Source organism: Panthera leo, chromosome B4, assembly GCF_018350215.1.
Source record: "Panthera leo isolate Ple1 chromosome B4, P.leo_Ple1_pat1.1, whole genome shotgun sequence".
Classification (NCBI taxonomy): Eukaryota; Metazoa; Chordata; class Mammalia; order Carnivora; family Felidae; genus Panthera; species Panthera leo.
This window is the reverse complement of record NC_056685.1, coordinates 82103781-82129897: the sequence shown is the minus strand read 5'-3', so window position 1 is coordinate 82129897 and position 26117 is coordinate 82103781. Positions and strand designations below refer to the sequence as shown.

Genomic DNA, 26117 nt, shown 5'->3' with positions numbered 1-26117 from the left:
TGATTAAACAGCAATAAAGCGAATATTTTCCAAATTGGGCTATCTCACTATTCAAGAAAGATTAAAGGGAACTTATAAGGAAGTACGATGACATAGGAGAGGGTATATTTCTGATTCACGAAAACATTGAATGCCCTTTCTTCCAAATTTCTAGTATCAAATAGCAAAAGAAAAAAAAAAAAAAGAAAAAGAAAAAAAAAAAGAAAAAAGAAAGAAAAAAGAAAAAAAGAAGCAACACTCCAATACACTTTTCTTTTTTTTTTTTTCCTTTTTTACTTACATTAAATACATCGGTAAATCAGCAGTCGCATTCTGTTACCACGATTGTTATGTTGGGAGAGGAAGAGAAGGGAAAAAAGGCAAATGCTTTCTTAGAAGAAAAAAAAAAAGGACACCCCCCACCCCTGCCTAAAAAAAAAAACAACTGATCAGAAGGGAAGAAAAAAAATGAAGAGCTGGGAAATAAAAACTAAGATCCCCAAGCCCAAGAAAGCTCAAAGGAAAGCAGAAGAACTGGTAGGAAGTAGAAGGAAAGCAGCAGATAGGCCTAAAAGCTAAGGCCAATCCTGTTCCTAAGGGGGCTGGGGAGGGGAGAAAAAGCCTGGAGAAATGGTTTCCCAGCCCCAAGGCAATGAACCACTTCACTCCCATTCCAGGGGGAAAGATGCACAGAGAAAAAAAAACAAACAAAAAAACCCTTCATTTCTAAGGAATTTAAGAGAGCGATCCTAGTTCTTCCACTTATAAGGATGCACTGGGTGCTTTGGGGGGCTAGTGGGTGCTGGGAAAGGAAGAGAAAAATATATGTGTTTCAGGGCCACGGGAACTAAGGCTGCCCCTGGAAAAGGAAGGGAATTGAGGCCTAAGTGGAAGAACCTAAGCTGGGTCCTTCAGAATCTCAGCTTCAAGGATTTCTCAGCTGCTCTGGGACAGAGGGCAGTCTGCAAATCAAAGGGTAGAAAGGTTCCAATCCTAGGTCACTGTGACCTTTCCTATCTTACTTCCCCCAATTTTCCCAAAATTCTGGGCTGGAACAAGGAGTTTAGAGCACTCTCTTGCCTTGATGGCTTCACAAAGATATGCTAGAACACCAGATGAGAGAGGCCAAGAAGAGTGGCTAGAGATTTAGAAGGGACCAACATCCTCTGGTGACGTGAGACAGCTGTGATGGACCTTCAGTGGCAGTTGTTCCCTGTCCACAGGAACAGGTGTTATGATTTGAGGGGTCCACAAGTAGGCCTGTGGTATTAACTTCTAGTGGTACATGGATTAAACCACTGGCTGGGGGTGAGTATGAGGATAAGAATTGAGGGACTAAATGGAAGATACTAACAAAGGAGAAAAGAAACAGGGCCTGATTGATGGGAGGTGGAGGACAGAACAGACTGTACAATGGGAATAAAGATCATATCTATTTACAGGGAAGTAGAAAAGACACAGTAATGGTTGGATCAAATTGAATGTGAACCCTAGGAAAGGATAGAAAACTCCTCCCTCCTGCCTGACACCCCTCTTCACTCCCATACAATGGCCTAGGCTATCCCGAGACCACTCTCCAGTTGCTCAGTTAATTCCCCAGGAAAGGCAAACCTATACTTGAGAGCTAGGTTGGCAAGAATATAGGTTAAGAGTCAGAGCTGGAGGAAGCAAGCAATGGAGACTGGACTTGAGTAGCTGCCACTGGTCCTGTTCTCTACAGCCCCTCCCCAAACCTCATATATATACTACCTTGGGTTCTATTTAATTAAAAAGGTGAGAGGGCAGGTAATCAATCAAAACCCCCATAAAACAAGTATCCCAACTGAACTACCACCAATTAAAGTGCAAACTGCAGGGGAATATAGTGGCTGGGGCTGAGGCCATCTAAAGGCCAGAGAAAAAAATGCATATGTATAAATCAGAGGATGGGATTCAGAAACTGGTCCCTCCTCTAATTAGATCACAGCAGAGCCAAAGATGCAGGCAACCAGTGAAGATTCTTTGGAGGACTCTGGGGTCCAGAGTCTCCCCCACTATGGGGGAGAAGCTACCTAAGAGGCTGGGTGAGGGGGAAATCAGGCCTTGGAACAGTTCCAGAGCCACAGGTGACACTGCATCTCCACCTCCTCTACCTCTGCCCAGTTAGCTAACAACACAACTCCCACCTGGTACCCGAGAGCTTGCCTTCCCGTTCTCATCTCTACCTAGAAACACCCTCCACAAGGCCAACTCATGGAGACTGCAGTGTTTTCAAATACGAGAAACTCCAACCAAATAAAAACAAAAAGGAAAGGTTTCCTTACTCCCTCCCGCTCTGAGCCTTACTCTCCCCCAGGGCCCTTTAATGTGACTGAACTGGAAACCTCCTTCCTCAGTTCCTGGGTTCACCACCTTCTCCATCCTGGGGAGAGGAGGAAAAGGGGATCAAGAACAGGGATTGACCAAAAGCAGAAGGGGAAGGGGCAGGAGACAAAAAAATGTTTTCTGGAAAAATGAGGAGGAGGAGGAGGAGGAGGAGGAAAGATAAGTAGGTCACTGTCTTGCACCTATAATACAAAGTGAAGAAAGTTTGTTTTGGAAGGTAAGTCCTGGGGGATCTGACCCCCAAGCCCCAGAGTAGGGGTAGGAGGCCAGTGGCAACAGCTGCCTGGTGTTGGTTGCTGAAGCGTTAAAAAGTGCCATGACGGAGCTGTCAGGAGGCAGCCCTTGGGAGCCAGGGCTCAGTGTGCTGTTACCGTAGGGGCTGTGTGCTGAGGGGTGGGGATGGAGGTTATTTCTTAGCTCTCGTGCTAGCTCCATACTTGTTTGCTGCTAGCCACCCCCTCAGTTGCTACAACACTGGCTCTTGTTCTGCTGGGACTGCTCATGGAGATCCACACCCCGGCTTCGGCCTGCTGCACCCCCCAGATTCTGGGGTTCGCTCTTTGGCAGCTTCTTAGCTAGAGATAAAAAGAGAAGGGAAAAAAGTATGGTAGATTTTACTCATCTCTCCAAAAAGACTATTGGGTGGGGGAGTGATATGGGGAAAGGGGAAATGTGAGAGATTAAAAGAATGTTTTGAAGAGGGGAAGGTTCACTTTTGTAAACTACATTAAAGATGTGGGGGGATGGGGGCTAAAGCTGTAGCCAAAGGATGGAAGTCATAATGGGAAGTTATTTCCATACCTAAAGTTTTCACAGGAGGAGACACTCCCCTCTGTCTTTATGACTTGGGCTAGTGATCTTGCCAAGAGGCAAGGCAAAAAGACAGGAAGACCCCAGGCTGTTCTGACCTTACCTATTGCCAGGAAGAGATCATTCACGTTCATAGCTGTCTTGGCTGAAGTCTCCATAAACAATAAGCTGTTGTCATCTGCATACGCCTGGGCCTCCTGCAAGGGGTGGGTATACTGGTACTCAGAATGTAAGACAGGAACAAGTACTGTCTTTCCACTTCCATGTAGCACCAGAGCTAGGTAGTATCCTAGGTTTAATTGCCCTCTGAGCCAGCTGGCTCTGGACTCATATTTTGGTGACGACTTCCTCAAGGATAACTCATGGTCTAGACCATTTAATCCAACAAGCAGATATCAGGAATCTTGATAATGAGGGAGAAGGTAAATTGGTTGGGGGCTTTTAGGTTGTGACACTTGAATAGTCCCTTACCTCAAATTCACCTGCTCCCTCTTTCCTGTTTTCACATTGATACCCCTATAGCTGGTACTCCCCTACCCCTCTGCTCTAAAGTTTTTTTCTGACTCCTCTAAAATCTCATAGCTGTCATTAGGGTCACAGTATTGTTGTATTTAGCCTGGTGTGGAACTGGGGAATGGAGATGATAAATGTCCTCAGATGAGGTTTTCAGAGAGGGCAGGTTTGGGGACTAAAGATCCCAAGTACAGAGGGAGTGTGTTACAGAGGGATTCTATGGGCCAACTTACTTCATACTCCACCATGCGCTTATTGGCCAGGTCAGCTTTGTTCCCCGCCAGGGCAATAACGATGCTAGGACTGGCCTGTCGCTGTAGTTCCTTTACCCATGTCTTCGCTCGAGCGAAGGTTTCCTAGGAAAACATGAGGAAGAGAAGGTAGGCTAGAATGACTGCCAATCTAGGCCCATCACCTTCTTTTTTTTTAACTTAAGATTTTATTAAGTAATTTCTATACCCAACGTGGGGCTTGAACCCACAAGCCCAAGATCAAGAGTCACATGCTCCACCAACTGAGCCAGCCAGGTGCCCCAGGCCCATCACCTTCAAAACCCTGTCTCAAAACTCACCTCTTCTAGGCAACCTTCCCTCACTGAAACCACTTGTGTCATTACCTCTGTCTTACCAGCACTTGGGAGTAGAATTTATACTCTTATTTTATTTTGCCATTTCAAGAACTTGTTTTTTCTTCCCCACCTAATTTAATTCCTATTAATAAAAGCAAGAAACTTCACAGCCCACTTACCTGATTAGTAATGTCATAAACCACAATGGCAGCTTGGGCACCTCTGTAGTACATGGGGGCCAAGCTATGGTATCGCTCCTGCCCAGCTGTGTCCCAAATCTCAAACTTGACTGTTGTGTCATCTAGACAAACAGACTGGGTGAGGAAGGCCGCTGTGGATGAGAGAATGGAGGGGAAGAAGTTGTAAGTAGGAGGATCAATGGGAAAATCCCAGCCCCCTTCATAATATCTCCATTCTCAGTCTAAGACCAGTTACCAACCAGGTCATTCAGCTAAGGAAAAGGTTTAGAGTTCCTCTCCTTATGTATAGGTCTTAGAACCAGGATTAAAACTGCCCTTGGCTAAGTCCTTCCTGCCAGAAGTTCCTCTAAGTAGTGGGGGCACATAAGCTATGAATGTTAGAGAGAGGAGCTGACACTTATCTCTCTTCTAACCAAAATAGAGGAATAAGGGATAATGACAGAAAATAAGTTTCAAATAAAGGTCACATCACTAATTAATTAGAAGATTTTAAAGACTGATGACAGATCCCACTATTAGCAATATAATTTGGCTGTTACTTTTTTATATAATCTTCTGCTGGTCCAAGAACACTGCATTTCCAAGGTTACTAGTAAAAGTAGGGAAGGTGTAACATGAGAGTTCTCATAAAAGATCTTTTACTGAATTACCGCCCTTGGGAGTAGTAGAAGGGAGAAGGTAGCAAAGGTGGGAAAGGCAGATGTCTTTTATCTTTTATATTTAGTTCCAGCCTCTTCTACAGAGCTTTTCCAAACATACATGTCTACACCTCCACCAAATTCACCCTACTTCCCATACTGATCAGTACATCTAGGGCAGGGCCCAAGCATGACAGGATAAAAATGTTCCCCGGGTGATTCTGATGTACACTTTTGATTATGAATCACTGCTTTAAGCCAACCCTGCTCAAGATGACACTCAACTAAACTTCAATTGGATTAAGAGGAAAGTGAGAGGAAGAAGACAAACAGATTAAAAAAAATTAGTGATTTTCTTGGTGTGCAAAGGTCAACCTTTCTAATTTTCTTCTAGGAAGCAAGAGGACAAACATATATCTATTTTTTGCCATTATGACAATTTTTTTTTCTTCTGTTTTATAAAGGATTTCCGTTCCAGAGAGCTAAAAAGGCCAGCTCCACAATCAGGTCTCTAGATCTCCCTTCAAAAAGCCTCACTACACACTGAACCTCCTCTTTCCCTGAGGTACTCACCTCCAATGGTGCTCTCCTGGTACTCATGAAACTGCCCTTTGACAAAACGTAATACCAGACTAGACTTCCCCACTGCAGATTCACCCAGCAGGACCAATTTGAACTGGCATATTTTGCTGGCCTGGGGCTGCCCATTGGGCCTGGCTGTGCTTCTGCTAGTCATGGCTAGATTATCCGAATGGGAAAGGGTGGAGGGAGGGGGGATGCCACAAAGCGGCAAAGGGGGAAGGGGGAAGGGGAGGGGACTTCAGGCTTCAACAGTCCTGCAAGAAAAAAAAAAGTGGGTAAAATTAAACACCGGGCCATTGCTGCTGCAATCAGTTTTAGAGAAAAGATAAATCTCCTAATTTCTTTGCTCCTATGAGGACTTAATAATTAAAATCAACCCAATTAACCCCATCAACCCCACGGAGAGGGTCCCAGGTGGCTGACACTCAGTGGTAAGAATGCGGAACAATAAAATAAAAATTGCATCGGAAGTGGAGTCTGCCCTACTACATAATCTCCAACTGCTAAGGGAGCTGAAATGGAGAGACTGAAAATGGTATGAAATAAATTTATTTCCCATTACTTTTCCACCAGATCTTCAAACAGCAAATTGATCAATTTTTAGTTGGCCCGAAGAACACCCAAATCTACCCACAAGTACCGTAGACCCCCAGTATCTCCTTGGTATCCCTGGTGCTGTCCTTCCCCTCACCCCCATCTTTTTTCTAGCTTTCAAAATGAGAGATGCACTCTAGGGGTGTGGGATGAGTCACCCCTCCCTAGGAGCAGAGGGGTAGCTTCTGGGTCCATATCCTTCATACACAACCAGTCTTCTTGATGTTTCTGAAACTCTAACCAGGGTCCATTTGCCAGAGAAATCTGTCCCTTTATCATTTCTGGTCAAAGGTGAGTAGAGAAATAGACCATAGACAACTAACAAATCGCATTCAGGATCAACTCTTTCTTTTTGCTTCTGCCACCTCTCTGAGTCTGAGAATCTACCATGTCTAAGAATCAGTAGGCTTGACCTCTCAACTTGCAGCTGTCTTCCTGGTGCCTAGGGATTAGATTACTCTCCACACTAAATGGGCCTAACAGCTGTAGCCCTCCAAATTTGAAGCAGAGAAAGGTGTACCTTTTGACACAAGCAGGAGTCTCCAGAGGATGATGCAGGGATAAGTTTTCAAGCGATAAACATTTGATGAAAAGAAACTGAACCACTTTTTTTTTTTTTTTTTTTTTTTTTTTAACCTCCCAAGGAGCTTGGAAAGCTGGTGGTAGAAGAGGAGACAGAGACAGAAGTGGAGACTTCTGAGAGTCTAATCATCCAAACCTGAATATATTTCATCATTCTGATTCTGAGGGGAAAGGAACTATAAGATTCAAAGGTGTTAGCATGATTAGAATATGCAAAACTTCTGTCCAAAACCTAAGCATTACTTTGGTTGTACTTTGTTCAAATTAATCTTTCTGTTCTCCAAGGCTGATTCTAATAACTCCATAAACATACTTTATGGCACATAGGGAAACATTATTTTGTCACTATAGCAAGATGCTTTGGAGTCAAATCAGCATTAACAATCTGTAATTCTAGTAAAGATAGAATAAAGATAGTAAAGAGAAAAATTATACAGGAGGCAGTGCAGAGGAACAAAGACTATGAAGTCTAATTCACTGGGTTTATTTTACAGTTTTGCTTACTACCTGTGAAGCTTTGGGCAGATTACTAAATCTATCTGTGCATTTCTTTCATCTGTAAAATGGGATAATAGTTTATGGGCTGCATAAAGCTGTTGTGAGGACTGAGATAACACAAATAAGTATTGACAGGGGCATCTGGGTGGCTCAGTTGGTTAAACTTCTGACTCTGATTTCAGCTCAGGTCATCATCTCATGGTTGTGAGATTGAGCCCTGCCTTGGGCTCCATGCTCAGTGTGGATCCTGCTTGGGATTCTTTCTCCCTCTTTCTCTGCCCCTCCCCAGCATGCGCATGTTCTCTCTCTCAAAATGAATAAACTTAAAAAATAAATATGCGGCAAAAAGTGCTTCATGATTAAACCACTAATCATTTTTTTTTGAGTGTGCATGTGTGAGCTGGGGAGGGAGAGAGGAGAAAGAATCTCAAGCAGGCTTCACACCCAGTGTGGAGCAAAAGCTTGACATTCTATCTCTGGACCCCGAGATAATGACCTGTGCTGAAATCGAGTTGGATGCTTAACCAACTGAGCCATCCAGGCACTCCTCATTATTAACGACATCAAGAAATTTCTCTGAGCCTTTCCTTCCACCTTTATAAAATGGAAAAAACACCTAACTCACAGAGTAGCAATAAAGATTAAGGAAAAGATATATTTAGCATAGTGCTAAAAAATAAGTATTGTTGGGGAGTCTGGGCAGCTCTGTCAGTTAAGCATCCAACTCCTGGTTTTGGCTCAGGTCGTGATCTCAGTCATGAAATCGACCCCCCCCCCCCCTTTCTGCCCCTCTTCTGTTCGCACTCTCTCTTTCAAAATAAATAAACTTGAGGAAAAAAAAGTAAGTATTATTTAGTGGCCCTGATTTACAGAAAAGATCAATGAGAACTCCAAAAAGTCCCAAAGTAGACTAGATTAAGACAGAGGAATGTAAGAAATTACTCTGATTCTACTGGGTATTTTATATTCCCCAGGCCAGTGAGTCCTACGAATCCAGATACACACAGGCTATTTTGTGGTGTTTTCAGTGGTTCATGAGGAAATGGTAAAAATAAAGACGATATAGCAAGTTTTTCATAAAGCTAAATTTATTCAATTTAAAAGAATATTCTCTGTAACAAGACTTCTAACTTCTTACTTTCTTAGTATCAATTTCCTCTCAAAGGTAAATATGTATTATATAGAAAAACCTCTAACACCTGTTGTTAAAAAGTTGTAGTACAAAACACATGGTTGGATCCTACATATGTAAAACAAAATTCTGCATATAAAACATTTTGGAAGAATACATACAAATTTGTTAACAATTTTGTTACCTCTCTCTGAGGAGAGTAGGATTGAGGAGGGTGTTATGTGAAGGACTTAAGAGGTTTTCATTCTACCAAATTCTTTTTTTTTTTAAAGAGGAAATATATATTTTTTAATTATATTTTAGGAAGCATATTTTTTAAAAGCTTTCTAAATAACTGTTTTAATGCTTTAAAAATATAATGGTGTTGATTGGCAATAGTAAGACTTCTAAATACCAGTATGTGGGAAAACAAAAACCCTCAAATTTAAATTAATTGGTCCACAAAATCCTAAATTCTGGGATCCAGTACTCCAAGAATCGGTATTAATTAGGTTCTTAGCCACTAGTCACATGCTTTAGCTCTTTTTCAAACTGGGAGTTGTAAACCAATAATGACCTTGAAATCACTTGTGGATCATGATCAGTATATTAAAAAAAAGGGGGGGGGGAGTGCCTGGGTGGTTCAGTTGGTTGAGCATCTGACTCTTGATTTTGCCTCAGGTCGTGACTTCGTGGTTCAAGAGTTTAAGCCCCATCCATGTCAGACTCTGTGCTAACAGTGTGGAGGCTGCTTGGGATTCTCTTTCTCCTCTCTCTCTCTCAAAATAAATAAATGTTAAAAAAAATTTTTTTTAAAGAAAAAAATAACAAGTATGTTGTAAATAAGAATCATTTTGTGAAAATGTTTCACTTTATGTACACACACTGAATTATGATGTAAAATGTTTTGTTTTATTAGGAGTCATGATTAAAAAAAAAAAGTTTAAAAAACTGCTCTGGAGAGGCCTGACAAGGAAGGAGGGGTTAATAAGGATGGGAGGAAGTCTAGTCTCTCGCCAGCCTATAGGTTATGGTTACTGTTATAAAACATCTAGATGAAATTAAGATGAGGGCTGACTATAGCTCTCCAGGGGTCAGAGGATTCTTCAACCCTGCTACTGAAGTTATGACACAATTATGAAAATGGGGAGTCAAATTAGACAGGGGCAGTCCCGTGTAGTGCTGGTAACGGCTTTGGAATCAAGCAAGGTTGGGTTTTACACTCTGCTTTGCCAGTTATAATCCACTGTGATCTTACGCTACTCCCTTTGCCTTTCTGAGCCCTGGCTTCCTTATCTATAAGGATCTTTGGGGAGGGAGGGGGTTGGAAAAAGTAGTAAAGAGTGAAATTTGAATTCACTTCCAAAGTTCTGGGTACATTTAAGAAATTCCTGGGGTGCCTGGGTGGCTTAGTCAGTTAAGCATCCAATTTCGGCTCAGGTCATGATCTCATGGTTCATGGGTTCAAGCCCTGTGTCAAGGCTCTGTGCTGACAGCTCAGAGCCTGGAGCCTGCTTCAGATTCTGTGTCTCCCTCTCTCTCTGACCCTCCCCTGCTTGCGCTCTGTCTGTCTGTCTCTCTCTCTCAAGAATAAACATTAAAAAAAAAAAAAAAAAAGAATAAACATTAAAAAAAAGAAATTTCTTTCCCTTAGAGTTTCTTAGAATCTGTGAGGAATGATTTTTAAAAACATATTTGTGTGGCACTTCATATACACTGTTTCATAAGAAAAGATAGGCCATTATAACTCTACAGTTTAGAACAGAAAACAGATGATACAATAGGAAAAAAACAGATGATAAGCTGATCAAGTTTCCTTTAGGTGACATACATATGCTATATTCTTTAAGACACAACAGGAAAAGTTACTAGATTCTTTGACTTATTTGCTCACTTTTTCTTTCTTTCCTTTTCCTTCCTTCCTTCCTTTCTTTAAGTAAGCTCTACATCCAAGATGGGTTGAACTCACAACCCCAAGATCAAGAGTTGCATGCTCTACCCGCTGAGCCACCCAGGTGCCCCAATTATTTGCTTACATTTTCAACTATTTCAAAGCATGTGATCTAAAGGGCAGAACACTAAGCCTCAATGTTACTACTTTACAAGGAGAAAACATGGGAGTTAGAATGGACTGAATTTTCATAGGCACATGGCTCTAGGCCTGGGAAAATAGTAGTAGGGAGTAGGGGAAATGTGGAGATAGGAAAGTCACAAGCACATTCAGATTGCAAAACCCTTGTTACCCCCACAGACAAATCAGCAAACTTTCTTGCTACTAAGCAACCTTGGATTGTCACAGATTAGAAACTAGTGGGTTAGAAAAAACTACCTCCTACCCGATGTGTCACCTCAATAATATGTCTTACCTTCCCTGTTCACAGTAATTGATGGGCTGCCCATCACTGTGCCTTGATCTTCAACCCCAACATGTATATAAGGCTATTATGTTTTTTATGCAATAGCTAGACTTTCAAAAGATCAGGGGTACAGATGTGAAGTAATATACATAAGATTCAAATGATTCCTAGTGGTGACTTTTTTTTTTTCCTAAGAGTTGACAGTAGGCAAATGATCCGTTCAAAGACAAAACATAAACCACTGCCACCCAGCCAAGTGGTGTGATGATTACCTTCAAACCTGAGGCAAAAAAAGGGAGGACAAGGAAGTTATTCTTCCCTTCAACCCTTTCAGACTGGGAGAGAAAAAATCAGATTTAACTTCTCTTAGAAGTGCAGCTCCACAAAAATGGTTTATCAAATGACCATTGACTAGGGAGGACTGAGGTTTGACCATGGCATCAGCCCACTGGGGAGGGGAAGGTGGAGGATGAAGGGGTCCGTTCATTAGTTTGGGTAGCTCCCCTAAACGCTCAGGAAAAGTATGCACAGGAAAGGTTTCTCAGTTTGCTGGTTCCAGCAGAGCAAGACTCTATTCTTCAGCCCCCCTTCCACTTGGTATCTTTGAGTGTCTGAGCCAAACACATTATGAAGCCTCTAGAAGACTATCACCTATTAACAGAGACTAACTTCCAGATACATTGCCACTGGAGTCTAGCCCACACTCAAATGTCAGTCCCATAAGGTCAGTTTGCCAGATAAGAGGCAGTCTAGAGGTCTAGTCCAGTCTCTGTATTTTACAGGTAAGGTAACTGAGGCACATAATATTAATCAACTTGCCAGGTGTTACCATACAGACAGCTAAATCTCCTTTTGGTAAGTACTCCAAGTCATGTACTCTTGCTAGTAGTATACCACTATACCTCTTAAGGAAGCAGGAGATGCTAACTCTGAATTGAACCCTGAAGAGGGCACCAGGACTGGATCAAGAGCTTAGATTGGATAGTTTCTGCCTCTATTCAGTTTAGATAAGTACTTCCTTTGGGACTAAAACCAGGTAGACAGACCCAGGACTTCCCTGAGAACTAGAATCCAATTCTATATTCTTCTAACAGAACAATTCACTCATTACCATGCCTCTCTAGAAGGTCTTGACCAACCCTGCCAGGAAGGCTGAAATAGAAATGATTTAATGGAATAAATGATAGGGAAAGAGTGGTAACTTTTACAAGGGTCTGTGTGCTGGGGACTAATGTAAGAGATTTAATGATTAGGGAAGATAGGACAAAAGCCAGTGAATACCTTCAACTCTCAACTTCTTTTAGACCCCAAATTACTAAAATCTTGAACTGAGAGTTCTACTACTTGGCTCAGCTCTTTCATTGTGTTGACCAATGTTAATTAATGAGTCACTGTCTTAAATGAGAGAGTCCTTCCACTTCCCCCCACTCTCCCTTCTATGTCCCTAAGAGGTAAAAAGCATACTTATCTCTTATCAGTATGGTAGTACAAACTCTATTGACCTAGGAAGGATTTGGAATGTCCTTCCCCACTTTGTGAGACGAGTAAACTCGTAATTTATCTTTTAAGGCCAAGCTTAAATGTCACCTTCTCTGTGAGACACCTTCTCACCCAGCAGAATTCATCAGTTTCCTCTGGGGTCCCCTAGAATTACGATGGTATTTCTATCACAGCATTTATTACATTATATGAGTTAATTGTGTGTGTTTGTTCTGCTGAACTATCAACCTCTCAAAAAGTGTTACTATTTTTTTTTATGTCATTTTGACTTTCCAGCACAATGCCTGGTTCCTAGTAGGTGTTCATTAAATGCTCTCTAGATTAATTAAGGCTAAAGCAGTCCTGCTTTCCTCCATCTATTCTTCCCCTTTTTGTGCCACCTGGATAGCTTCTTACTCAGTTCCATTTGGGAATGTTTTTAATAGTCCTCAGAATACCAATTCTCTCCCTGGCCTCTTTGTGATCTCCCTTGGATGTAGGGCCCCCTTGAGACCCAGCCCACAAAGTACTGTTGCAACTCACATGGGCTAACTGCTTTTCCTGTCACCCGTTACTATGCTCAGATGGCCTAATCACACCCAATATGTGGCCCTCCCACCTTAACACTGAAGCAACTGTGGCTTAAAACAAGTTCCCTGAGTTTTCAGTTAATGTTAAGTGTTCAAAAAACTTTGGGTCATTATCTCTATTAATTCCTGAACTTGAGAAACACAAGTTAAAAAAACAAAAAACAAAAAAACCCACCATCACACCACCACAGTTAGAGGACATTCTGAAAAGGTATCCACTGCCCCTAAACCAAAGTTACAGCCTGGCTCAGAAATCTGCATACACTTTGCCCACCTGGTTGGCTCCTTTCTAAGCTCAGTTACTGTTCAATGACTAATTCTTTCCTAAAACACTCTTGGGAAGTGGGAGTGTACTGTGTAGGGTTTTAAGGTATCCTTCCTCCTTGAGGGCTGTTGCATTTCCTTATTTTGAGTTTACTGTCTTACACTTTGGTTACTTTCCAATCTGAAATGCTTTAGGATTAGGGAGCAGCCTACACACTTGCTTCTCCTAACTTATATATCCTCAGAAGTCAAATTCGTATCAATGCATACAAATAAGCAAACTACAGAAAAGCAATCCTTGCTCCTGGGCAAGGTGAGAGTTAGAAGATAGGAGGTATGACTTGAAGGACAATGGGAAAGCCCTCTTCTCCAAATACATTTTTATAATTCTGGATCTGTGTCAGATTGTTTCTTGAAGGTAGACTTGGATTAAAAAGAAGGTGGAAAAGACAAAAAAAAAAAAAAAAAGTCTAGAAGAAAGGGACACGATACCACCAGGATGTAGAAAATGGCAAAGCCTGTAGAGGATTAAAACACACACATAGACACATATCCACACAATTTTCTCTAGGACTGGCTTTGCAGAAGGAAAAGAAAAACTCCTGGGGGACATAATTGAAGTTTCTGAGGGCACTGTACAAAGGCTGGGCACATTAGAGGGCTTCTAGAGCCAGTAAGAACAAATTCAATTAATAAGGTGGTAGTATGAAATGTCCTAGCTGTACTGAGGTTTAGAGGAAAACCAATTTCAAATCCAGAGAAACTTGAGAGCTTCTCACATCACTACAGAAAGACAGATACAGGGGCCCCTTAAGAGAGCCATTGTCTTCTTTTGGGTTAATGAAAAGATATTCAATGAATGTCTGAACACGCAGAGGCCATGAACCAGAAGACGGAGGTCTCAAATTCCTCACTTTAGCAAAGATGCCAATAATTCTCCCAAACAAAAAGATTTACCTCAATGCTTCTTTCCTGCCCATAAAAAAAGTATTGGCCATCTATTTGGGCATTTCCTAGGATACCTAATGCACAACTGGGGGATGCTGGGGGGGGGGGGGGGGTGCGGTGCTCTGTGTGTTTTAAGGTGAGGAGGAATAACCCAAAGTATAGCTCTCTGCTTGTGTGAATTTGGTAGAAGACAAAATGATCTGTGAAAGGAGCACAATAAATAAGAGAGTATCATTCCAGAAGAGAAAACTGGAAAGAATGAGAAACCAGAGTTTAGTGGGAACATGAAAACAGAATTGCCTTTGGTGGCACATCCCCCAAAGTAAGATTAGTCTGATCTGTTGTCTCTTATCTCTGACCTTTCTGGATAAAATGAGTGAAGTATGTGTGTGAAGATTTACCCTTTTTACACTTCTGTACAGCCTGAATATTTAAAAATATGTACATATTACTTGTGTAATTAAGAAGAAATATAATCATAAAATACATTTGTATAAGAGGGTAAAAGGAGGAAGTATAAGGGAAAATCCAATAAACTCCAACTATAGGGGACTAAGGAGATCAGAAGACCATTAAAAATATATATGGGGGTGGGGGTGGGGTGGAGAATGTGATTCCTGTGCCTTAGTAATCCATCTTTTTCTCTACTCACCCGTTCCTCATATGCCTCACTGTTTGACCCAACTTTTACCTGGGCTCCTGAAGAAGTAGACAAAGAATAGGGGTGATGCCAACCTTCTGGAATGGAATTTCTCACTCTTCCTCAAATCCCTTCCTCAGTGATATCACCTCATATTTCCAGGCTTGTTCCACCTAACCATTACCTGCCTGGGAAATACCCAAGTTGAAGTCCCATAAAAGTTTCACCAACTATGGTCAGAAGATCTGTGGCTGGGGATCTCTTAAGCCCCTTTCCAGGGCGGATAATACAATCGCTGATCCCCTGCTTCTAGGTCAGAGATACTGTAACCACCATAGATCAGATTATTAAGTGAGAACAAACACCCCCCAAATCCAACTTCTTACTTCTTAGACAGCATTGCACCCTAACCCAGCTGAGGTTGGTAAGAAGAAACACAGACTGCACCTTAAACAAGTTGAAGCCAAGGAAAAGTGTAGGGAACAGTTGGAACAGCCAACAGTCACAATTTTTTTTTTTTTTTTTTAACTTTTGTCTTCATTCACTACCCCGGGAGTACCAACAAACTTCGAGTCACCACAACTCACCACTAAGAGGAACAAAAGAGTGGGTCCTTTCAAGACCCAGATCCTCCAGTCCACCCATGAGCATTCCCAGAAGCTCCCATAACTGATACCAGGCCCTACTTCCACTTCTCCAACTAGTCTTCTAGATTAGAAAAGCTTTCCTCCTTTGCCTCAGTTCTCCCTCAATGAACCCAAATCCCTCTCAGCTCAATTCAGAGCACCCTAGTTATTTTCATAATAGCCACTTTCCCTGAAGAGAATGCCCCTTACCCAACTAAGATGCCTTCTCAGGCCCTTCCAACTAGACAGCTCGAAAGCCTCAGCCCGGGTTATCCTCGCGGCCCGGGCGTCTGGTGTGACCCCTCCGCACCTCCCGGCAAATGGGCTTACCTCACCCGTTGCCCCGTCCCTTTCCCCCAGCTCCTCCCTCCTCAGAGCTGCTCAATGAGGCCTGCCCCTGCCCTCACACAGCCCCGGGCCTCCCGCGCCGGCCCTCGGCCCCCGCAGGCCGCCAACACAACCCGGCCGCCTCCCGGCCTCACCAACTTCGGGCTCCCAGCCCGCCCGGCCCCCTCCTCAGCGCCCCCATTAGGCCTGCCGGGGCCCGGCCCCCTGCTCCCCTCTCCAGTGGGCCGCCCTGACCCCTCGCTGAGGTCCAGACCCGCCTCTACTCTCAGGCCAGTCCGCTCTCCTCTCCTGGGCGCCTCCGCCCCTGCCCTTGTGGGCTCCATCAGCCCGGTACCTGGGGCTCCGTCTCCCCCGTCGGGCCCAAGCCTGTGTCGAACAGACAAACAGCTGCAGCTCAACCAAACCTCCTGCCCCTCCTCCTCCTCCTCCTCCTCGCCTTGGGGTGGGGGCCCCAGCCAATAGCACGATTACCCGCCTACCACCAAGGGTGGGCGATGTATGCACTAATCCGCCAATCCTCTGGAGAAAGGCGGGCCTCTTCCGGCGCCGTCACCAACGGGTACCAGCGAGGGACTGGACAGGCGGGGCTCCGGACCAATATAGAGAGGGAAACCTCGAAGATGGACGAAGTGAGGAGCCAGTAAAGAGCTAGCTTTCTGAGACAGGGGGCGGTGCACTGCTGACAGGCGTACATTTCAACCAATAACATCTCGACGCCCTCATGACCCCGCCTTCTGACTCATAAACATCTAATCAGGTGAGTGATGGAGGCGGGTCCAAGTGAAGATTTAACCAGTACTGGGAAAATTCGGAACTTGAATGGCAGGCAAGGCGGGTTGAAAGTAGCCTTAGGAAGGCCGCTACTGACCTTCGCCCCTCCCCCCGAATTTGGCGGGGGCTGACTCTAGCTCCCCGCCCTTTATGACAAATTGGCGGCGTAAAGAGAAATACCTCACCTAAGGACCCGGAGTCCGGGAATTAAAATATAGCTCACGTCGGTGCGTCCTCCTTTTTGTGCGACCCCAGAAGACAGGAATTTTGCGGGTGGCTCGCGCCGGCGGTCTGAGATGTTTTTTGGTGGGGTTGAGACAGTGGCAACTCCCAACAAGTGGTAGCGTGGGGGGACGTTAGCCCCCTTAATGATTTTTCATACAGACGATTTATATATTCTGAACTATATGTAAATGTGATTAAAGTATCTTTAGAAAACTGTGATACGCAACAAAAAGGAAAAACGACGAGCTTACTGGGAAATGCAGTGTCAAGGCGAATTCCCACGGAGCCCACTTCCAACCACATGCTGCTCCTAAGTCCCTCCTAAACCTCAAATCCAGGAACTGCCGCCCTGTGTGTACATGTGTGTGGTAGGGGATGATTCAGGTTCGTGGGGAAAATGAAGTAGGCTTCCATTAACTTTGCCTTAAAATGGGGCAGTAATTCCCATTTTGTCCACCCTGGGCACTATCCCAATTGCATAATAGAAGCTAAACTGGGGTGATGGGGTGAGGTGGATAGCCCTGCACAGAGATTAGGAAGAGGGGAGCTCTGAAACCAACTATCACATATACACATTCATATTCTCTCTCACACATCATTCTTTGTGTAAATAAATACACCTAAGTAAAGGAGGAAAGAGATGAACTATAAAACTAAGAACTTTTGTTTTTAATGAATCACAAACTAAATTACAAATAATGTTAATAGCATGAACACTCGAAGACAAGAGGTGGGAGAAGGGAGACAAACATCAAAAAAAGAAAAAAAAATACTTTTTTTAAAACATTTGCATTACAAAACCCCAAGGTGCACATGGCAACAAATCCACCCATTCCCACTTAAAAAACACTATAACCTGAAATATAAATATAATTGTTCATCCTTCTTTTAAAGAAAAAAATTTTCCCAATGCCCTCGCTCAGCCACAGCCCTGAAAAAGTGTCAGCATTTTCAAAATGATGTCTAAACCCTAACTTCCACTCCTATGGGGGTAGCCTTCAGAGGAAGATGGGACCTGGCATGTGAAGAACCAAGAGTCTTAAAAGGAAGAGAAAAATTCAGACAACTTTTACTTGCCCCATAAGGCCACGGTGAAGTATAATCCCTGTCCTAGAGCCTCCCAGATACCTCTTGCCCATAGTTGGGACAGATAGAGGGACTAGGGGCAATTGTTTCTACTGCAGTCTCATCAAGACTGCAGAGACTGGGAGTCTTGAGTCTCCCAGACTGTTAGGTGAGATGAAACACTAAAATTAGGGTATAAACTGGTTGGATCTATTTTTTAACCTAATTCTTTAAAACAGGCCCCTCCCTCTGTTTTGTTTTGCTTGGTTTTCTAAAGTCCCAACTTAGGTTCTCTGCTATCAGTTGACCTTATAAACGCAGTGGCCGAGCGAGGCTTGGGGTGTCTGTCATCCCGAACACAGGAAATAATAATTTTCAGGGCTTTCAGAGATTGGGATGGCAAGCCCTATGTGGAGGGCAGTCTTTTCTTTTCTTTTTAAATACCAGCCCTCCTCAGCAATGACTAAGAAGAGGGGGAGAGGGTGGTGGAGGGACTTAAGTGCATCTAATACTGAAGCTTCCTTTCATTTTCACCTATTTCTCTTCTCCACCCCTTATATCCTCAGAGTTGGCTGGCTAAGAGGGGGAGGTGTTAAGGCAGCCAGACAAGATCAGAGGGCAAATAACCCAGGGCCAAGGCAGATCAGGCCCCCACTGGAGGAGAGGGTGAGACTGGGGTAGGACATCAGAGTCGAAGGTGGGGCACTGGCTTGGTCACATCCTGGAAGAAAGGGTGAGCCAGAGCTGCCTTTGCCGAAATCCGCTTGTTGGGGTCGTAGTGCAGCATTTGCTGGAGGGAAAGATGTATGCTGACTTCAGTGATGTGACATTGGACTAAATGGGCAGCAGGTGTTCCGAGAAATCAGGAAAGCAGAATTCCTTTTACCCAAGCAGGGTTCCCAATTCCCTCCTCCCTACATCTGAATGGGTGTGCCAACAGGGAGAGAGAAGCAGGGACTAAGGAAATGCCAAGACCCAGAGTCCAGGGTCTCATCCTTCCTACATCCTGGAAAAAAACCTGCCCTGGGGGAGTAAATGAGAGGAAATGGGTGCCCACTCCCAACTCTCACCGACAGCAAGCTCCGTCCATCTTCATCCAAGGGAGGAACAACTTTGCTAAAATCTTGCCGGGCCCACTTGGGGAAACTCGGCTTATAATCAGGCATAGAAGTAACTCCTGGCCAAACCACTTCATCTGGGGTCCCCAGAGTCCGGAAGATCCGGAAGAGTTGGTCGATTTCGGAATCTCCAGGAAATAGGGCTCGGCGGGTCACCTGAAAATGGGTAAAGAGAAAAGGCCAAGACCCGCACTGATGTCAGTCAAAGCTGCTCCCTGTGCACCGGAGGTTCCCACAGGCAGTGGAAGGTCAGGAGGGCCCCATGACTCCCTCCCCAGGGCCTTTCATGGGGTCAGTCACACAGAGCCTGAGACAATGAAGTCCCTTCATCTGTCTCCTCGCCCCCTCCTTCCTTCCCCCAACCATGCCTTTGCAGATCCCCAAGGCTGGGTGGGGCTGGGAGGGGGTGAATGTCTGGGGTGCCACTGACATGTAGCAAAGGGATCCCAAGCCACTCACGGGGTGTGGGGTAGACACTGCGGTCATCCCCCCTCCTTGTGATGCAGCCACTTCTAGATAGGAGCACAGCGGGCAGAGACTGTGTCTTCCATTTCTTCTGTGTTCCCCACAGCACCTAGCATGGTGCTGGGTACACACTAGGTGCTTAACAAATATTTTTTGATGAATTGAGAGAGGAATATGGGCAATTGTAAGGTAATGTACTGGGGGATAAATGCACATTTTATATATAGGTTAATGGTCTCCAAGCCCCCAGTTACAACCCAGATAAAGGACCATAAAACAAATTGCTGATTTGATTTGAAAACTCAGCCCACTCCACTGTTATATTAAAGAAAATGAGAGCTCCCAGAAAAGTCTGGGCCTCAGGGATCTTTCAAACTGAAAAGCCAGAGGTTGGGGAGGACATGATTTAAGCCTGCAGTTTAAATAAAAGTATGAATAAGGTGAACATAGTTGACTTCACCATAATCCTGGAACCCTACAAGAAGGTCTACAGGCCAAATGAAGGAGGCACTAAATTGGTACTCATTCTCCCAAGTATATGCAGACTAAAAACAGCTGCAGAAATAATTTCGCTCAATTTGGGTATAAGAGATGTGTATTGGATGCTAAGGCTGTTTGAGGATATACTAACATTGTGGTTGACATCAAGGACAACAGTCCTATCCTTTCCCCCTACCCACCTTGGTGCTACTCTAGAGAAGGAACCCTGTGATAATATAGAACGGCCATGAGTCTAGGCCAAGAAACAGTTCTGTTGTTCTTGAATGTGGGGGAGTGAGCTGGGTGGAACTCGGGCTTGCCTCCGTACCATCTCAGCAAAGATGCAGCCCAGGCTCCAGATATCTACAGCTGTGGAGTAGTACTTGCAGCCCAGAAGGATTTCAGGTGCTCGGTACCACAGGGTCACCACCTGGGGACAAGAGCAGGAAGGGGAAGGGCGGTGCGTGGGGCATGGTGATTCCCGTATCTCAGCTCTTCAGTGTTACTCTGCTAACTCTCAGCCTGTTAACAAGCAGCCTCTCTCCCTCCATCTTTCCCATCTTTCTGACTTCCCCTAAGTATAAATGACTACATACAACTTCTTAGACCAGAGTTAGTCTCTGGGGACCATATTTTCTGAACCCAGAATTTACAACCTTCCTGGAAAACTTGAGAAAAGTGCTCATAATTTTAATAGTGTGCCATCCAGCTCTCCTGGCTTGGCATCTATCAAAGCCCAGTTCCCCACAACTGGAACTTGGTACATACTCTAAAACCTCTTGGAGTGCCAGAGATACTTTCCATGTAGTGAGAGAGAAACTGCTGGCCAGAGATGTTTAAAATTTTGTGAATGTTCTTGTTAACACCTCCCAGGAAGTTCAGAGAAGAAATGCAGAGAGGGTCTCACCTCATGGGTGTAAGTACGAACAGGTACTCCAAAGGCTCTGGCTAGTCCAAAGTCTGCTAGCTTGATGGCCCCCTCTGCATTGATAAGCAGATTCTGAGGTTTGAGGTCTCGGTGCAGAACCCGATGAGAATGGCAGAAGGCTAGGCCCTGGAGCAGCTGGAACAGATAGCTCTGACAAAGGAGAGAGAGAAAACTTTCTCTACCACAGTGAGCTACTAGGATCTGCTCTGTGCCTGCAAAGCTCTACCAAAGCCTTTTACTATATTAGATTATAATTACATGTTTATAAACTGTATCTCCCATTGGACTATCAGTCTAGTGAAGATAAGGACCAGGTCTTCTTCTTCAGTTTTGCATCTCTTTTCCATATCCTGTACCTAATACATTGAAGGTGTTCAATAAATGTGCATTGAATAAACGTTTGTTGAGAGATTGAAAATAACTCAGGGAGTAAAGAACCCAGCCCTAAAACAGACAACAGAAACTCACTGGCTATTTCTCCTACCAAACAGGTGGAAGGGCTTCTTGGAGGAACCTACCAAGTGCCCTCAAGTCCCATTTATCTGAGTTTCATCTGACCTTCCACCTGAGCTATGAAGTTGACTCACTAGAGTTTCAACTTCTTTGATTCTCCTACCCAGCCCTAGGGTTAATAAGCATAATGAGCAGTGGGAGAGCCACAAAAGAAAGGGGTGTGTGTGTTGTGTCTGTGTGTGCAGGGGGATGAGGGCTGGGAAGGAAGCCAAGATCACAAATCATCACTCAGTCTGCACTGCCTGCCTTCAGTCCCCCCAAAACATGCCCATGCTGGGGAGGAGTTAATGAGAAGGATTACCTTGATGAGGGGAAGAGGAATGCCAGTCAAAGCAGAGGCATCCATGAATTTCTTCAGATCCTGGTGCAGAAACTCAAAAACTAGGTAGAGTTTGTTTTCTGTGTGGATGACATCCAGCAGCCTAGGGAAGGGAGGTCCAGGAATGGAGGTGAGGAAGAATAATACCCAGGCTACACAGACAAGAACACCTCCTTTACTGTCAGAACACCTCCCAGATATACTTACTTGACAATGTTAGGGTGGTTAAGCTCCTTAAGCAGAGAAATCTCTCGTATAGCAGTACTGGGTACACCCTCTGTCTCACTTGGAGAGGTGGAGAAAGCAGAGATAGGAATGTGGTTACAAACACTCCTTTTCCCCCAGCTCAGTCATTCTTTTCTTCCCAATGAGACACCACCCCAGCATCCCCTAGGGAAGTGAGAGAAGAGAAAGTGTGCTGTAGGAGTTAATTCGCCTTTGGACAGGGGATATATTAAGGTCATTATTCTTCTTTTCCCAGCGGTAGGTAAGTAAAGCCTCCTGGTGGAGGTAAAGAAGAGAGAAGGAAACAGGGAAAAAAATAGGAGTAGCAGCACCCAGCCTCCCTAGAAGGGCCAGTGAGGTTCAACTGCCATTCTTTTGAAAGAGGTAGAGAATTCTAAGATGAGGGTGGGGTTGGGGCAGTCATGAGGACTCTTCATTCAGAAAGGTGCTCTTCACTGGTTCCCACAAAACCCAACTCCACGGGGAGTCCTGGACCCCATCTCAGAGGCCTCCTTTCTCTTTCTGAGTCTTTCTGATTGCACATTTGGGGGCATCCCTCGACTTTGGGGAGGAAGTTTCCCATATATTCTAAGTGCCCTACACTCTCCACCGGGAAACCCATCGCTGTCCTCCAACCCACCTCTCCACTTAAAAAGAAGTCCCTCCCTGCCACCTTCCGGTCCTTGGACTGCTACCCGCCTGTTGGGGTGGGGGCAGGGGGCACTCAAGGAGCTCCCGAGTTAGGAGTCCCGGGTACAGAGGCCACTCACGTGTCCAGACGGATTTTTTTAAGCGCCACCACTTCTCCCGTCACCTTGTTTTTGGCTTTGTACACAACTCCGTACGTGCCCTCTCCGATCTTTTCCACTTTTTGGAAGTTCTCCATGAAGCGCCAGCGAGTCGGGTCAGCCCGGCCCTGGAGCGGGGGCCTGGGAAACCTGCAAAAGGCGGGCCCCGACTCTCGGGGGGTGGAGGAGGGGAAAACCGCGCCCAGCTCCGCGGCCCCAGGTCGGGATGGAACGCAGTGTATTTCTCGCTCTTGTCAATTTGTCCAACTTGAAACAATGTTGCCGCCTCCCCTCCAGTTCCCTACCGCCACCAGAGGCCCCGCCCCTCCTTCCCGCGTTTCCCTAGCTCCGCCCCCGGCCCTTCCTATTGGTTAACGTCAGAGCGGCGGGGGGCGAGCCCAGCGCGCCTAGCTGCAGCAAATGACCCCACCTCACGCAAGTTTATTAACGAGGATACTTAAGACAAGTTTCTGCCTCTGTGGGGAAGCAAAATGTCTTTTTCCAAGTACCTGATTTGGACTCGCGTTTCCTACCTGTGTCCTGAGTCTGTAGGGATTTCCTGATCTCTAATTCGCCGTTTCACCACCTGTAGGGAAAATGTGTCTCTCCCTAAGATTAAATTCCACCTGGCCCAGGGAGCCTCCTTTGAAAAGCAGGAAACTGGGAATCTCATTGTACGGGTTTTCTGGGCCCCGGAGATGCAGTTGCCTCCGCCCTCTGTCTTTTCTATACTCTCTCTTTTGGGATGCAGGGTCTTTGTTTTTTTGAAAGATTTCCTGATTTGATTAAAAAAACAAAAACAGATTGATTCACTCTCCTATGATGAATCGTATGTGTTAGGTACATGTTATGCACCTGCCCTTCAGTCAATTATTTCCCAGTCAAGAAGAGAGCGACCCAGTGAAACTAGAAACTGTGGTTGAGTAGCGGGATGTTCAGGGACCAGGATCCCTTGTCAGTTCTGCCTTTCTCCGTCCTCCTGCCCCTCCCAAGACTCCTCTGGATGGAGAAGAGGAAGGGCTATGCAAATGAGCACCCCTCTCCTATATAGGGGCTTGCCCCAGCCCCCCAGCGCCTTTGGTTGCTGGAAGAAAGAACAGGATGCATCTGGTGCTGAGAAAATGCCTTCTCCATGTGGTTATGATGAGTGCTCTTCTGGCTGTGGGGGTTACAGAAGGTGAGTGTGGGGAGTATTGCCATGAACAAGTGTGAATTTGGGGTTGCACACCTGCTCTGGTTTTTCCCCTCTTTATGGGAGATACCAGCAATATCTCAGGCTTCTCCCACCCATTTGAGTTAGTGAGGACATGGGCATCTGAGCTCCCTCCCTATGTGGAGATCTGGGACTGAGCCTGAGAATAATACCATCTGCTTGTAAGGGCACAAGGATAGTGGGTCTTTGTAGCCCTAATCCTGAGGCCCCTTGGGCAGTGAGTCCAAGTAGGGGCTTCAAAAGTGAAACGAGTGGGAGACTCTTTTAGGCAATGACTTAGGTGCCTGGGATAGGGTATTTGAAGTGAGAAGTGAGAGAATGTGGTATTGGATTGAAAAAGTAAGGAGGTACCACCTACCCTCTTTGAGATGGGGATGGGTGAACATAGCTCAGGCTTTTGTTCTGGGGCTGGAAGAGACAGGCAGAGGGGTCTCAGCTGAGCATCACATGAAAGGGCTCTGGGGGATTGGGGCCTCGTGACAGGAGCAAGGGGTGGGGGTGTGGGTGGTGAGAGGGTCTGGAATGTCCCGTGCTGCTCTGAGGAGGGAGGGTTGGGAATGAAGAAAGAATGGGGCATCTTATGATTCTCTTGCTCTAGTGGTAGGATGCTCTATGAAATGATTCCAGATCTCCCCTCCCCAAGCAGACTCAGCTAAGTATCCAGTATACATTAGAAATGGAGCAAAGATAGTTTCTCCTGTGCTAAAATATAGATATCATGTCCCAGTCTCCCCTTTCTTTCTCTAGATCCCTGGTCTCACAGACTTCTAGGAGCTTCTCCTTCATCTGACTTCCCTCATTTGTGCTGTAGTTTCAAGTCTTTTTCTTTTACTATGCTCCTAACTGTATTTTGGAAACATTCTATTCATACTTGTCCACCTGACCCTCTTAAAAAGATTGTGCTTACTTTTTAGATATGATTTTTTTTAATCATAAGACATGTTAGATATTCATGAAATTTTATATGAATTGGGTTTGATAATTGTGTCCAGTGTGAAATGACATTGTGCTGATTCAAGAAAATGTTCATATTTTTTACAGATATATACTGAAATTGTAGGGTTAAAATAACAAGATGTCTGGGATTTACTTCTAAATACTTTAGCCAACAAATAAATAAACAACAATAACAAAGGATAGAAAAAGGATAGTTTTTGTATCTGGGTGAGGTATATGTAGATCCCTCATACCCCTTTTTCTCAGACCTTTCTCTTGGTCAGTTATAATAATTTTGTCTGCTTGGTCCTCACTCCCAACCTCTGCCTGCCTCTGATCCATCCTCTACATTGCTTGCTATAATGATCCTTCTAAAATACAGATCTGATCATATTAAAAAAGCTTCTGAAGGGTGAATTTTTTTGGCATGGGAATTATGTCAATGACACAAAATCTTCTGCCATGGCCTTGACTACAGAATAAAAGCCAAACTCCTTTGCTTGGCATTCAGGGCCTCCACTTGTTTTCTTGGCCTCATCTCTTACAGTGTTCATCAACCACACTGGTAGTCCCTGTCATGCCTCATGCTAACATGCCTCCATGCATCTGCTCATGCTGGTCCTTCTGCCCAGAGTATTCTATCCCACAGGCCAACTCATCAAGCCGATGGTCTTTCCCAATTCACCAGAGTGGAACTAATCTTTTTCATCTGTCATTTTGTTGTACTTTGTAAATGTCTACAACGACTCATATTGAACAGTGCCTTCAATTATTATAATTTATGGATGTATCTATTTCCAATACTTTACCTTGAATCCCTTCAGGGTCATGTCTTGTTTGTTTTTGGTTTTGTTCTTGTTTTTTAATGTTTATTTGTTTTTGAGAGAGTGAGAGATAGAACATGAGCAGGGGAGGGGCAGAGAGAGAGGGAGACAGAATCTGAAGTGGGCTCCAGGCTCTGAACTGTCAGCACAGATCCCCACACAGGGCTCGAACTCACAAACCGTGAGATCATGACCCAAGCCAAAGTCGGATGCTTAACCGACTGAGCCACCCAGGTGCCCGTGTCTTATTCGTTCCTTAAGTCCTTTGTACCTATTACAGTGCCTGGTACGTTGTGGGTGTTCAGTAAATTAAGATGCACTTTGAATGTGAGAGTGAATAGGGTGACATGGGACAGTGCTATTCCCTGACACGGGACTGAGGCGCGATCCTAGGACCTTCACTGTACCTTCTTTTTAGGACCCAGAGACCAGGACTGGCTGGGTGTCTCAAGGCCGCTCACAACAAAATCCTGGAACAGGCAGCTGTATCCAGAGTGGACAGAAATCCAGGGGCCTGATTGCTGGAGAGGTGGGAACTTAGCAATTTCCAGGGAGG

At 44.7% G+C, this 26117-nt stretch overlaps 3 protein-coding genes and 1 long non-coding RNA gene across 11 annotated transcripts in view; 2 read left to right on the top strand and 2 right to left on the bottom strand.

Moving 5' to 3' along the window:
- Nucleotides 1-245: 245 nt before the first annotated feature.
- RAB5B (RAB5B, member RAS oncogene family) lies at nt 246-16518 on the bottom strand. 3 transcript variants are annotated; one of them, XM_042946819.1, is made up of 6 exons: nt 16026-16518; nt 5646-5908; nt 4414-4565; nt 3900-4022; nt 3257-3350; nt 246-2918 (listed from the first exon to the last, which is right to left on the bottom strand). In XM_042946819.1, exons 2-6 carry the CDS (start codon nt 5806-5808, stop codon nt 2803-2805), a joined length of 648 nt encoding a protein of 215 aa, XP_042802753.1. In that variant the 5' UTR covers nt 5809-5908; nt 16026-16518; the 3' UTR covers nt 246-2802. The 3 variants fall into 3 exon arrangements, with proteins under 3 accessions (XP_042802753.1, XP_042802754.1, XP_042802755.1); XM_042946820.1 differs by having other exon boundaries at nt 16171-16518; XM_042946821.1 differs by lacking the exon at nt 16026-16518 and adding an exon at nt 6769-6860.
- On the top strand, nt 3271-9206 carry LOC122224675. 3 transcript variants are annotated; one of them, XR_006204883.1, is made up of 5 exons: nt 3271-3359; nt 5537-5637; nt 6059-6189; nt 6893-7021; nt 9121-9206. It is a non-coding gene; the product is annotated as an uncharacterized LOC122224675 (long non-coding RNA). The 3 variants fall into 3 exon arrangements; XR_006204881.1 differs by lacking the exon at nt 9121-9206 and having other exon boundaries at nt 6893-7150; XR_006204884.1 differs by lacking the exons at nt 6059-6189; nt 9121-9206 and having other exon boundaries at nt 6893-7150.
- Nucleotides 16519-17335: 817 nt separating the features above from the next.
- CDK2 (cyclin dependent kinase 2) lies at nt 17336-22904 on the bottom strand. Of its 3 annotated transcripts, none has more exons than XM_042946816.1 (8): nt 22571-22904; nt 21783-21860; nt 21558-21678; nt 20723-20893; nt 20144-20245; nt 19330-19473; nt 18823-19026; nt 17336-18542 (listed from the first exon to the last, which is right to left on the bottom strand). In XM_042946816.1, exons 1-8 carry the CDS (start codon nt 22684-22686, stop codon nt 18438-18440), a joined length of 1041 nt encoding a protein of 346 aa, XP_042802750.1. In that variant the 5' UTR covers nt 22687-22904; the 3' UTR covers nt 17336-18437. The 3 variants fall into 3 exon arrangements, with proteins under 3 accessions (XP_042802750.1, XP_042802752.1, XP_042802751.1); XM_042946818.1 differs by having other exon boundaries at nt 21783-21965; nt 22571-22659; XM_042946817.1 differs by lacking the exon at nt 19330-19473.
- A 748-nt stretch (nt 22905-23652) lies between these two features.
- PMEL (premelanosome protein) overlaps nt 23653-26117 on the top strand; it is a 7615-nt gene continuing 5150 nt past the window's right edge. For both annotated transcript variants that reach the window (XM_042946809.1, XM_042946810.1), the window contains exons 1-2: nt 23653-23765; nt 25980-26090. In XM_042946809.1, the coding sequence (XP_042802743.1) occupies nt 23690-23765; nt 25980-26090 (187 nt within the window). In that variant the 5' untranslated portion in view covers nt 23653-23689. The remainder of the gene's footprint in view (nt 23766-25979; nt 26091-26117) is intronic.